This window comes from Diplodia seriata, assembly GCF_021436955.1.
Source record: "Diplodia seriata strain FDS-637 chromosome Unknown scaffold_1, whole genome shotgun sequence".
Lineage (NCBI taxonomy): Eukaryota > Fungi > Ascomycota > Dothideomycetes > Botryosphaeriales > Botryosphaeriaceae > Diplodia > Diplodia seriata.
In genome coordinates this window covers 4,162,492-4,175,378 of record NW_027117308.1, presented here as the reverse complement: position 1 = coordinate 4,175,378, position 12,887 = coordinate 4,162,492, and the positions used below count along the sequence as shown (strand labels likewise).

Genomic DNA, 12,887 nt, shown 5'->3' with positions numbered 1-12,887 from the left:
CGTGAGTATCCCCCCTCGTATCGCGCCGCGCACAATCGTCCTCGTTTGCATGCAGCCGATGGCCCCCCTCCCAGCCCTACAGAACGTAGTGGACACGTCAGGTCGAAGCCAGCGCACGTCTTTGGACATGGCAAAGCGTACGGGCCATAGGCGTTCACCGGATCCGCTTACGTGCAGCCAAGCAACGGCCGCCAGCTAGCCCTGTCATGGACGAAGACGCTTCCTTGCAGAGAACTTTCGGCCCTATAGCTCTGTGGCTTCCTCTCGAGTGCTTGCTGACCGACTAACTCAATCTCCATCTTGATCCATCTGCCCGTCACTCGGCTTTTCCGGGACCATCGGCTGCGGCGGACGAGCGTCTCCAAATAAGTGCTTCGCTCCCACATTGTGCACCGCTTGTTGGCATGACTAGCTCTTACCGGCTGACATGTCGGGAAATAGGTCTTTTGAGAATATTCATGATACATCCGAATCCAGCATGTTACTTGACCTGCCAAACGAGCTCCTGCTCGAGGTCATCTACGGCCTCGATCCAGGCAGTTTTTCGCAGATAACCCGCGTCTGCAGGACGCTTCGATCTGCAGCTCTCGGTACCCTACCACTCAGGCATCAGTTGGAAAAGGTTCCTGGCATCACCGACAGACTCTGCGGCCGCGGCGTGAAGAAGCTCTATAAAACTTTCAAGCGCCGCACCGTGAAGAACCTGTTGCACGGCGTCGAAGCTCTTGCCGACGTCTCCCGCTTTGCTCTGCCTGCTTCGCAGTCCCTGAAATATGGCCTGTTCATGAACTGTAGTTGCAAAACAGACCACTTGCTGATGGCAACAATACACACCAAGGACGCATCGGTTGGTGTCTACAGCATCAAGTCTCAGTTCCCCATCCTCAAATGCATCCTGTCGCCTACAGACCTGGACCTTGGGCCTGAAGAAGACATTCAATTCGAGGTTGTCAAGATGGCTTTCTACGACTCGCATGATCGCTCCACAACGTGTCAATGTGTGGACCGGCTTGCTGTGCTTTATCGTTACCGCTTAAAAGGCAATAGGCGTGGGCCATTCGTGGAAACGGCCGCTAAACGGTCCAAGGAGATTCTGAAACTCGTGACCTGGACTTTCACCGACTCCTTTGACGCAACCATTGAGGAAGTTCGAGACATCAATACAGGAGGAAGCCTCGAGCCAAGAGCCCTGGCAGTGTCGGACGACGGCTCTGCAATTATCTCTTATGACATCAATCCGGCCTCTGCACATGAGTATCCAGACTCCTATCGCGTTGAACTGATTCAACGGCGCCCGGACAGGTACTATGGTATGCTTACCTCATGCCCCCGCAACCACCTGACTACTTCCAGGTCGTATCCAAATTTTAACAAATTGCAGATTCCTTTCCGCCCACCAGAGCGTATGATACGAGCTGCGATGCCCACGGCACTCCTACGCCAAGTGAAATCTCGATCATCAAGCGTAGGGTATGGTTCTTCAATCCCGGAATACCGACTCCACGGTACGAAATTGACGACTACGGCACCGCGACCTCGATCCCGGTGCCTCAGCCGCATTACTCTTTCATACCAAGACCATTTACCAGCGCGTCTTTCGGTTTTCCTCTTGGCGTCCACCACAAGCATGGACTCAAGGATCCCACGGGCGAGGAATACTGCCTCAACAGCGTACTGCAACTGCACATACAGAAGGATGCGCGCTCGCGTTGCGCTTATATCATCAAGGGCGTACATTTTCCGGACGGGTGTCAACACTACAACCCGCTTCAACGATACTCTAGCTTGGATCACTTTGCGGTTGCTGAACTGGGTGGCCTTGACATCGACGCGAGCAAGAGCTCTTCGTTGGGTTTGATCATGGCAGTCTCGCCCCGCAAACGGCGCATTGCTATTGCTACCTGGGACCGCGTCCAAATTTGGGTCATTCACCCGGATGCCTTTTTTGAACGCCAAACGCACTCTAATGGAGGGTTGACGCCCGTAAGTGGTGGTGCAAGCTCGAGTGACAACACGGAGACCAACGTCGATGATTCGGTCTTTGATCTGATGGGTCGCGCCGAGGTTGAAGATTCGTACTCATCGAGTGACAACTCGGGGTCAGACGCAAGCACTCCCATTGCAACACATCACAGCACTTCATCTAGTTCAAGCACAGCCACAACTTCTTCCACGGACACGTCAGCCTCAAATTTCTCCAATGACGACGGCTTGGACCTGGATGAATGGCCGTGGATTGATCGCTGCGGTTGGGACTATTACTCCTGCTATCCGCGCCGTGAGCTCAGCGAATTGAGGGCGTTTATTGAAAAAGGCCAAAATCTTTCGGAAGGATGCCAAATCGTGAGCCTCCAGCCCGTTGAATTGCCGTCTCAGGGCGTGGTTTTGGCTTTGGCGTTCAATGGTGAGGATAGTCTGTGGGCGTGGACAGATCGCGGCCCACTAAGGTGGAGTTTTGGTGGGGACTGTGACGGGAGGAGAGAGGAGCACAAGGCATATTGGCAAGTGAGGGAGATGAACGTCAGGATGTAAGACGGCACACCCTTCGACGGGAGCCCGACATGGAACGCCCGTCATTCTCTTTCGATCTACTCGACGTTAAGAGTGTCCAGGCTTTCTGTGGCGTTAACTTCCTTCAAATGTTTCGACTCGGATATGGCATATCACAACGGGAAAAGGATAGTGGGGAGCGATGGGTTATCGGGAAGCCCTCGCCCATGGGAATCGGTTCGATGGTTGTTCAATGATTACACGATGACGGACGTGTTCATAAAGAAAAAACAAAACCCTCAGATGTAACGACTTGCATTAAATGGAATCCCATTTTGACCTTATTTCAGGGCGTTTCATTCAAAATACCGGTAGTATCCGACACCCACGAGACCGGGTGATCTGTCCGTGCAGACATTGCACTTCCTCTTTCCGCATTGGTGCGTTGCCCCGAGTCAGCATAGTGGGTAACAGAACTTTGCCCAGCCGTGTCCCGCAAAAGAACCTGCTCTGCCTACACAATGGATGGTAGGAATTTGAGCTCAGGCAAATGGACGCAAATGTCTAACCGTAGATGCGGTATCGGTGAATCCTCCTGCGTGGGTAGTCGAAGCAGTTCCGTATATCGAGACTATACAAGAAATAGCATTCAACTACCCACGCAAATAGGGTGCAATATTGCTCTAGTGAAACAGCGCGGGGCCGCGGATGATCAAACTTGCGTTTTGTAGTGTGGGGCTAAGTGCATGTGGTAAGTGGAGGTAAACAAATAGATAAGATCAAACAAGATCAGATGGAAGCGCTAAGAAACACGTCGTATCGAGGTGGTCGGGAGTGGAGCGGAAAAAGAGGACCTGGTTCAACGGCAAAGACAAGGGCACGCACGGATGGAATCCACCGCAGCTTGGAGCGGTGTGTCGTCATTGTTTTCGAGTGGTGTTCCTCACACACGACACGTTGGTGAAGAATAAGGCCGCGTCGTACACCTTGCAGAGGCAAGGGGAGGACGAGTCGGAACAATGGGGTTATCTGTGTTCCACGCCCGTGCATTCACTGCCGGGAGCTAAAAAGTGGGCACAATTGCGGATGTGCCAATTCGTCGATTCTTGATTATATTTTGCTTCGTCATCGTTCGTCTTGTGCGTGCTCCCCGCGAAACGTTTCACGATACATGGTGTTGCATGGAAAGTTCGGTTTTCTATGACTTGTTTGCTCCTCTGATGCCAACGTGTGCCATCCATTGATCCCGAAAGCATGCAACTACAGGACTGCATTTGTGCCGCGTGCAACGATAAGCAGGCATGATCGGTGATCGTACTGCGTCCTTCTCCCTTGCCCACCGATGAAAGTGGCCTGTCGCTTACTTCCAGAGCTTCGACAAACTCATCTGCTTGTCGTCGTGCTTGTTGAGAATCTTGGCCGTCGCGAGATCGAAATCCTCCTGCGTAACGTGCACGCGTCTCTCGCGCAGCGCGTACATACCAGCTTCCGTGCAGACACCCTTCAGCTCGGCGCCAGAACAGCCGTTCATCTTCTCGGCGATCTTGGTCAGGTTGATGCCGCGAGTCAGGTTCATGGAGCGGGAGTGGATGCGCAGAATGTCGGCGCGTGCCTCGATGGTTGGCGGAGGGAACTCGATCTTGCGGTCAATCCGGCCGGGACGGAGCAGGGCGGGGTCCAGAATGTCGAGACGGTTGGTGGCCATGATGATCTTGATATTCTTGGTCGGCTCGAAACCATCGAGCTGGTTAAGCAGCTCCAGCATGGTACGTTGCACCTCCGAGTCACCGCCAGATGAGCCCTCCACACGGCTGCTACCGATGCTGTCGATTTCATCCATAAAGATGATCGACGGCGCATGCTCACGTGCCATGACGAACAGCTCACGCACCATACGCGAGCCTTCACCAATGTACTTCTGCACCAGCTCGCTGCCAGACACGCGGATGAACTTGCAGTCGGTATGGTGTGCCACTGCACGGGCAAGCAATGTCTTGCCCGTTCCTGGCGGCCCGTATAGTAGGACACCCTTCGGTTGTGCGATACCAAGAGACTCGAACAGCTCGGGATGCTTGAGGCCCAGCTCGATAACCTCCTTGATTTCCTTGATCTGCTGGTCAAGGCCACCAATCATGTCGTACGTGCTGTCAGGCACCTTTTCAACCATCATGAGCGAGACGAGAGGGTCAACGGACGAGGGCAGCATCTTCTCCAGTTTGTACGAGTCGCTGAGGAGAGTGACACGCTTGCCGGCGGTTAGTTTGGATATGTCAACCTGGTCCGAGACATCGACGACTGGGCCTCATCGTTAGCGGTCGTGGCAAATCCGGCAGCCGAAGCGTTGTGGGTGCTCACCGTATTTGCCCTCCGGATGCACCTTGACCAAGACCTTCTTCGTGCCCATGACCTTGACGACCTCGCCGACGTAGGAGCCAGGCTGTTGGAGCAGGCCCAGCTCCTCGCGCAGTAACCGCACGCGCGAGTTGTAGTCATTGCGCTGTGCTTCTAGGCGGCGCAGCTTCGCCTGGCCCTGGATGATCTCGAGCTTCATGCTCTCGATCTTGTTGTGGAAGAAGGTGTCGAGCGCCATGGCGGTGGCGGCCGGGGGGGGGGGGGGGGGGGGCACGGGCGGCGGGAAGCGCAGAATCCGGGGATGCAGAGGGGAGCAGCGAGACGGGCAGCGCCTGGGCGGCAGCGATGCGGGGCGGGGCGGATGACGGGGGGTGGTGGTGGACGGGTGGTGATGATGGCAGTTGGCGCTCGATGGTGTTGGAGCTCATGGAAGCTTGCCGGGCGGCCACTCAGCGGCGTCGGCGTTCTCGGCGACCGTCCGCCGCCGGATCAGCGCCCGGGCGCAGCTTCACCCGACGCGTCGCCGTCGCGGCGCTTGGGCCGCAGCAGCATTGTATCTCGCTCCAGCTGTGACGCAGGCCGGGCGGACAGGCCCAGGGTTCCCGCCGTCCATCAGGCGCGCATTTACCGCGGCCTGCTCCTCACGTGCGCTGCACGGCTGCACGGCTGCGAGCTTGCAATCACCGCGCCGCTTGCGATCGCGCACCCCGTATCACTGGTAGCGCAGCTAGCGCGGCGTGTGCAGGATGATTGACGGTCATCTGCCGGCCCCCATGTCTGCCACCTCTCGTCTGCTCCAGCTATAATAGTTCCCTCTACCAGTTTACCGCCTTTCCTGCCACCGCCCGCGATTTCCAGCACCAGCTTCCGCACGGCCCCCCAGCCAGACAATAAACAGGCTCGAAGGCGGATACTCGCCTCATTCCACACGCCTGACGGCCTCATTCCACCTGCCGAGCCTCGACATGGCGGACGATTACGGCCAAGCAAGGCAAGACGGCGCCTCTAGCGACGCAGCGCCGTCCGACATGACTAACCCGGAGGGCAACAGTGCGAGTCGGCCCAGCAGCGCGCGAGACCCGGATCGAGATGGCCAGAGGTCAAGAGGAGCCCAACCGCCGCCGCTGCCCACCGCCGGTACGTGATAAAATTCCCCCCGAGCAAAAAAAATGTCCGGCACCATCAAGGACACGCAGGCTGACGTTCTGTCGACTTCAGGCGCTCAAGCATCCTCCAGCAGCGCGCGGGGGTCGGTGGACTCGCAGCAACCACAAGCACAGCAGAACCTCAAGCCGCCGCAGCGAAAGACCATGGGTCGCCGAACGACATCCTACAACCGCCTTCACCGAGGCCAGGAATTTTCCGTCGACGACGCCGAGGACGAGGTCGATGAGCTGTTCCAGCCGAAGCCAGCCAGAGCCTCCGGGTCGCTACGCCGCGTACCTTCTACCCTGCGTCGCCGTCCTGCCGCCCAAACGCCTAACCTTGGCAAGGTGGACTCCACTGATGATGAGGACGCTGGCCAGGAAAGCAATCCCGATCTACGAGCCCCGGCGGACCTTCAGCCGGCCGGCTCATCCGGCGACGACACCATACGTGCCGACGAGGAAGAAGAGGAAGTCGAGCTGGACCCGGGCGATGACGACGCCGACCTCAGTGATGCCGAGAGCTTCACTTTGAAAGACCGGCAGGAGGCTATCAACGAGACTCATCCCTTTGGTATCAGGATCTGGAAGCCCGCTTTGTATAAGAAGAATCGGTCGGTCCAAAAGACGGCAGAAGGAGATATCCACTCTACCCCTGGAGGCTTCGTCAGCCCGTGGCTTGTCCTCTTCAACTTCCTCTGGACCTTGATCTTCGGCTGGTGGCTTGCCGCAATTGCAGCAGCCGGTGCGCTGATTTGCTTCTTGCTCGGCTGCGCTGATGGGTCCATGTCATATGGCAGAACCTTCTGGGGCCTTGCCAAGTACCTGTTCTACCCGTTCGGTAAGTTCGTCAAGTTCATCCAAGAGGAGGCTTATCTGGAAGAGGATGAGGGAGAAGGCCGCAGCATCAGCGAGTACGAGCAATGGCAGAGCGGGGATATCGAAGAGGGCCGCCTTTTCTTTGGCCCCTCGTCCAATCGGGGCTTGGTTGGACGGCGCCGCAACAGCATCGACTCTGCCGACGAAACCCAAAGCCTCCTAGGCCGCCCCAGCCGGGAAAGCAACGCGGGTTCTGACCATGGCGCGAATACTAAACGGAGACTCTTCGGCCGAGGCAAATGGACTGTGGGCAGGGTCGTGTTCTTCATTGTCTTCTATGGCCTCCTGACCCCTTCTCTTTTCCTGGTCTCCGGCATTTGCTGGCTTTTGGTCTTCACCATTCCCATGGGCAGAGTGACGTACCTCTTGTTCGACCATCTCCGTCGACACCCATTGGCTTTGTCATTCCACTCTGACATCAACGATACCCGTCGGACGGACGAGCCATCTTCTTCCATCCTGCTCTGCACGTACAGAGCAGTGGGTATCAAATACTGGAAGTACACCATTGACGGGACCAACATCTTCCTCATCAACCTTCTTGGCGTTGTCGCTTTCGTCATCTTCGATTATTGGGTCCTGGTCGAATGTCTGGGTCTGGACATCGCCCTGACGAACCAGTTCTTGCTGTTCACCCTTGCTCTGTTCTCAATCATTCCACTGGCATATTTCATCGGTCAGGCCGTGGCCTCTATTTCAGCCCAGTCATCCATGGGGGTCGGTGCAACCATAAACGCATTCTTCTCGACCATTGTGGAAGTTTTCCTCTATTGCGTTGCGCTAAAACAAGGAAAGGCACAGCTGGTGGAAGGCAGCATCATCGGTAGCATCTTCGCAGGTGTTCTGTTCCTCCCGGGTCTTTCCATGTGCTTTGGTGCTTTGAAGAGGAAGACGCAGCGGTTCAATGTCAGGTCTGCAGGTGTGACATCAACCATGCTTCTGTTTGCTGTCATCGCTGCGTTTGGCCCAACACTGTTCTACCAGATCTACGGAAGTGTAAGTGCTTCGTCCCACTTTGCCTGCAATGAAGACTGATCAGATTTAGCACGAACTCAACTGCCGCGATTGCAGTCATGGAAGAACCCAGCAGGACAATGAACGCGACTGTCGCCGATGCTACTTCGATCAATCTCCTGCTATCCATGACCGTTTCTACCTGGAAGCTGTCCGGCCTTTTGTCTGGTTTGCCTCAGTCACGCTCTTCCTTTCCTATGCCGTTGGGCTGCTCTTCACGCTCCGGACGCACGCCGCCGTGATTTGGAACTCTGAGATGGATGAGAAAAAGATGGAAAAGATGGACATGGCAGCCACTCAGCTTGCTGCTTCCGGTCAATTACACTCTCAACAGGTCTCCAGCGGGGTGTCTGCTGGCGACCACGTACCTTCCTACGGCACTCTTGGCAAATCCGATCAGAACATTCGTGACTCGGCCTTGTACAAGCGCATCTTGGGCCAGTCTCTCAAGCAAGCCGGTCTGTCACCTAGCGGGGAGACCGTTGAGAGAGCAAAGTCTTCGCACAGCACCGAATCCCACACACCGCACATCATACCGCCGCAGGACGGAGAGGACCATCACCATGATAACCGCAGTCAGCGCAGCCTTAACCTTCACGGCATGTCGGAAGATGAAAATAACCAGCTAGTCCGCCGAGTGGCCGAAATGGCCGCAACTGCTGCTGCTGTTGCTGCTCGGGACGCTACGGCCAAGCACAACCCTCGGCGGGTTTCGCAGGCTAATCTTGCCGCATCGACTCACTCTGAACGTCCGAACCTCCAGAGAACAGGTACGGCTGGCGAGGAAATCGATGACGGACATACGGCTACCGGCCACAGCGGCGGACACGATGCGCCCAACTGGAGTCGGACCAAGTCAGCAGTTATCCTCCTAACGGCCACGTTGGCATATGCCATCATTGCAGAGATCCTTGTCAACACGGTTGACGCGGTTCTGGAGAACGTGGAGATCGACGAAAAGTTCCTCGGCATCACCCTGTTCGCTCTTGTCCCGAACACCACCGAGTTCTTGGTATGGCCGCACATCACGAACATACTGTTTGGTCCGCTAATAAGTGCAACAGAACGCCATTTCCTTCGCCATGAACGGCAACATTGCTCTTTCGATGGAAATTGGATCCGCGTACGCACTTCAGGTCTGCCTGCTTCAGATTCCGGCCCTAGTGCTTTACAGCGCAATCGAGGGCCGTTTCATCGATCCCGAAAACGTCCTGGGTCACACGTTCAGTAAGTGTCTTTGTGTGATGGAGAAATAGACAAGCACTAACCGCGTGCTAGCCCTCATATTCCCCCAGTGGGACATGGTCACCGTGATTCTGTGCGTTTTCCTGCTGTCTTACATGTACGGCGAGGGAAAGAGCAACTATTTCAAGGGCTCGATCCTCATTCTGTCTTATCTCGTCGTCATAGTTGGCTTTTACTTCTCTGGTTACACAGATGATGACACCATGGGGATCAACCGCTTCGACACGCTGGCACTAGGTGGCAACCCTCAGTTCTCACAGACTTTCAAAACGGTTGGAAGAGGCGGGGCTGGACGGGCTTACTAGCGAGTAGAAAACTAGTCCCGCAAGCAGTGAGATGGGGCTTGAACCGGATAGTTGGGAAAGGGCGTTGGGGATGAGGGACGCACTGTGAGTTGCCCTTTTTCTTCAGCCGGGATCGTGCATTGAAGTGATGGGTGCTTCAAAGGGTGATGGGGCACCTTTTCTTCGCTCCTCCCTGACACATACTCCCCCATCTCTTCGTTGCGTATGCTCTCATTTTGTTTATATTGTTGGTCGCAAGGCCAGAGCACACTCGGGTGGCATAGCGAAGGCGTTGTTGCGTTTCGTGCACTTTTTCTTTGCAAACGTTCTTGTCATTGCCTTGATTTTCGCGTCCAGAAAACAGTAGGAGAGAGAATAGAGCAAAGACAGAATACAGAAAAGATGAATTCCGTGATGCCACGAGTATGCGGTCTTTCAGCGTACGCACAGGAACGGGTTTAGGGTCGGTAAGTTCCTCTACTATGTTCGAGATAGGACCCTTGCAGAGCCGGACAGAGCCGGACAGAGCCCAGCCCGAGCCGAAGGCCGTGAAGAGAAGAAAGACCAAAGACATGCAGCGCAGTGAGTGTGGCTGACAGCACTGTTTCCCCCACCCTCTGACCGCCATATGGTTGACCGGCCTCAACCGTGTCTTTCTTTCTAGGGGGAAAAAAAAAAAAAAACCAGCAAAGATAAAATCGACTAGTCTCGGCGTGGTCCGTGGAGTAAACAAAGCAGAGGGTGGGGGCAAACGCACGGTGGAAAGTATGATCCTTCGGCGACAAAGAGGCCGCGTCACGGAAAAGACAAGTCCCCAGGACTGAGGCTGAACGGGCGAAGGGTCTGGAAAGGCTGAGGGCCGGGGAAAGAGCTGAGACCACGGCCACGTGGATGGCAGATGCCCAAAGTCGACAACGGAAGGCCAACGAAGGGTCTGCAGAAGGCCCACCGGGCGTCGGCGAGACCGATGAAGCGCTTTGGGGCTGAAGGGCTGAGGTGCTGCGGCCATGAGGCAGTGGGGCTCTGGGATGGGAGGTGTGGAGGAAGGAGCGCATCGAGTGCCGGAGCAAAGCGGCATTTGGGGAGAGCAGAGGCCGAGGAGAGAATCAAGAGGCCTAGCACCGGCGGACGCCGCACCAACCCATGCTCGCCGATTGCCCGTTTGGGCAACCACGCTGGCCACGTCCCGCGTTTGTGGCCGTGGCGCAAGCCATTGGCCGAGAGACGCGTTGCTTGTTGCTCCGTTCAGGATCGCGCTGGAGCTGAGGGAAGGGCACGCACCGACCCGACGCTCGCTTAGCGCCCATCTCCCGCGCTGAGAATCACCTCACCTCTTCGTGTCTTCGTCGCCGCGCACGCCACAAAACAGCCACAGCTTTGCGCCCCAGCCCGCGACGCCATGGCAAACACCGAGTTGCCTCGCATCGCCGAGGGCGGTGTAGACCGCCAGCCAGGGCGTGCCCGCTGCTCCTTCGCTCGCCGTGGCTGAATGGCCCGGCATGTCCGACATGGTCAACTCGCAGTCCTCCATCGTGGACGACCTCGTGTATGCAGTGCAGTGCAGTACATAAGACCACTGTCTCCCGGCCTCAACCACTTCTCCACCGCAGCCAGCTTCCTCCTCGATCTCTCTCCTCTACTGCTCACTCCAGTCCCGGCCCTCGCCCCTCGAAGCTTCAATCTCCAAAATGCGCGCCGCTGCTCTCATCCCCCTGGCCATTGGCCTCGTTGCCGCCGGCCCTGTCGCGAAGCGTCAGGACTTCAACTTCGCCGCCATTGCCGCTGACCGTGCCGATGAAATCGCTGCCATCAGCGCCGACAACCTTGGCCCTGTCGACCCCGTTGTCCAGGCCACCACCGTCGTCGATGCTACCTCCGCTTACGATGCCACCTCTGCCATTGCCGCTGCTACCAGCGCCGTCACGGCTGTCGTCGAGAAGCGTGAGGCCTGCCAGACCTACTCTGGGTGAGTTACCAACCTTCCTAGCGCTTGGCTTGTATACGCTCTGACTCGGTTTAGTGCTGGCCCTGTGGTCACTTCTGCTCCCAGCGACTGGGTCAATGCCGCCACCCTGACCAGCCAGGCCCTTGCTGCCGCCGTCCCCACTGGTTACGCTGCCGCTCCTAGCTTCACCAACCTTGCGGGCGCCGTTCAGCAGATGGGCTACTTGACTGTCAAGACCCTGGACTCGTACGACCCGGCCCAGTGCGCCAGCTACTGCAACAACGAGCCGCTCTGCATGGGCTTCAACGTCTACTTCGAGCGTGACCCCTCCGAGGACACCTCTTGCGACGCTGAGGGCAACCCTGACAGCATCACCACCATTGCCTGCACTCTGTACGCCTACCACGTTGCTGCCTCCAAGGCCACCAACACTGGCCAGTACCGCGACAACTTCCAGGTCGTCATCACCGGCTCCAACGGCTACAACAAGGCCAGCAGCAAGGAGTCGTTCCCCTCCATTGAGGGCTACCAGGCCCCCCAGAACTTCGAGAACGCCTGTGTCAACGCCCCGACCTACCACAACTTCGACAGCTACATCACCTACACCACCTACACCGACGCCTACGACCCCCGCGTCTGCGCCAAGGCCTGCGACGCCCAGACCAAGTACGACAAGGAGCACCCTAACAGCGACGGCGAGTACAAGGCCTGCAACTACTTCGTTTCGTACGTCATGGCTAAGAACGAGGAGCCCCAGGGCCTGTTCTGCGCCCTGTACTCGCTTCCCTGGAACGCCACCTATGCCGTCAACGACGGCTACTCGTGGGGTTCGGACAAGTACACCATCTACAACTCGCTCGCCTACACCGTCAGCACCGACCTTGACTTCGGCAACAACGCTGATATCGATGACTTCGTTTACACCAACTAAGCTTGGATTGCGCGCTAGCTTGGGGATGTTGCAGCGGATGGGCGGGATCATGAAGGAAATGAGTAATGACGGTTTTCATAGCTGCTGTTCTGGCAATGTTTCTTAGCATAAAATGAGATGATTTGAGGATTTCCACGACTGCAACTGTTCTTTGCTTGGCTTGTGACTTGTGACGGAAACATGACAGAACCGCATCTTCGAAACCATGTCTGCTCCGCTACTCGGTTCCCACAGGGGCTGCAGGGCCCTTCCCTTTTGCGCCGCGGTAGTGGGCAGTTCTTCGGCCATCAGGAACGGCAGAGGTCGACGGTAACCGCACGGGGCGGTGGTTGCGAGGCGTTGCGGATGTGCCGTGCCGCGCGGCACAGCGCCTCGTCCATTATTCCGTCAGTAGTGCAGAGGCGCAAACGCCCCTTCATTTCGTGGCGGCACGGGGTGGCTGGAGCTATGGTGTTGAACTAGGCAGTGGCGCGCAACGTCCGCCCTAGTGGCATGGCGTCGGCATAAATGTCCGTGCTGTGGAGGCGTGCAAGCGTTGGGGAAGCACAATACGGGGACGAGGATGGAGAGCTGCTGATTTTCTTCTTCTCTCGAGTGCGGTC

General features: G+C 56.8%; 4 protein-coding genes across 4 annotated transcripts; 3 read left to right on the top strand and 1 right to left on the bottom strand.

Annotated features, from left to right (window-relative positions):
- Positions 1-478: 478 nt before the first annotated feature.
- SLS55_001201 (uncharacterized protein) lies at positions 479-2,204 on the top strand (the record flags this gene model as incomplete). Its single annotated transcript, XM_066772697.1, has 4 exons — positions 479-992; positions 1,041-1,310; positions 1,382-1,983; positions 2,148-2,204. 4 exons carry the CDS (start codon positions 479-481, stop codon positions 2,202-2,204), a joined length of 1,443 nt encoding a protein of 480 aa, XP_066637976.1.
- Positions 2,205-3,850: 1,646 nt separating this feature from the next.
- Positions 3,851-5,080, bottom strand: LET1 (26S protease regulatory subunit 8; the record flags this gene model as incomplete). The annotated part of the gene is made up of 2 exons (XM_066772696.1): positions 3,851-4,785; positions 4,846-5,080. 2 exons carry the CDS (start codon positions 5,078-5,080, stop codon positions 3,851-3,853), a joined length of 1,170 nt encoding a protein of 389 aa, XP_066637975.1.
- A 931-nt stretch (positions 5,081-6,011) lies between these two features.
- SLS55_001199 (uncharacterized protein) lies at positions 6,012-9,430 on the top strand (the record flags this gene model as incomplete). Its single annotated transcript, XM_066772695.1, has 4 exons — positions 6,012-7,862; positions 7,912-8,892; positions 8,945-9,107; positions 9,159-9,430. 4 exons carry the CDS (start codon positions 6,012-6,014, stop codon positions 9,428-9,430), a joined length of 3,267 nt encoding a protein of 1,088 aa, XP_066637974.1.
- A 1,667-nt stretch (positions 9,431-11,097) lies between these two features.
- Positions 11,098-12,285, top strand: SLS55_001198 (uncharacterized protein; the record flags this gene model as incomplete). Its single annotated transcript, XM_066772694.1, has 2 exons — positions 11,098-11,375; positions 11,430-12,285. The coding sequence occupies 2 exons, from the start codon at positions 11,098-11,100 to the stop codon at positions 12,283-12,285; spliced, it is 1,134 nt and encodes a 377-aa protein (XP_066637973.1).
- Between the last annotated feature and the right edge of the window lie 602 nt (positions 12,286-12,887).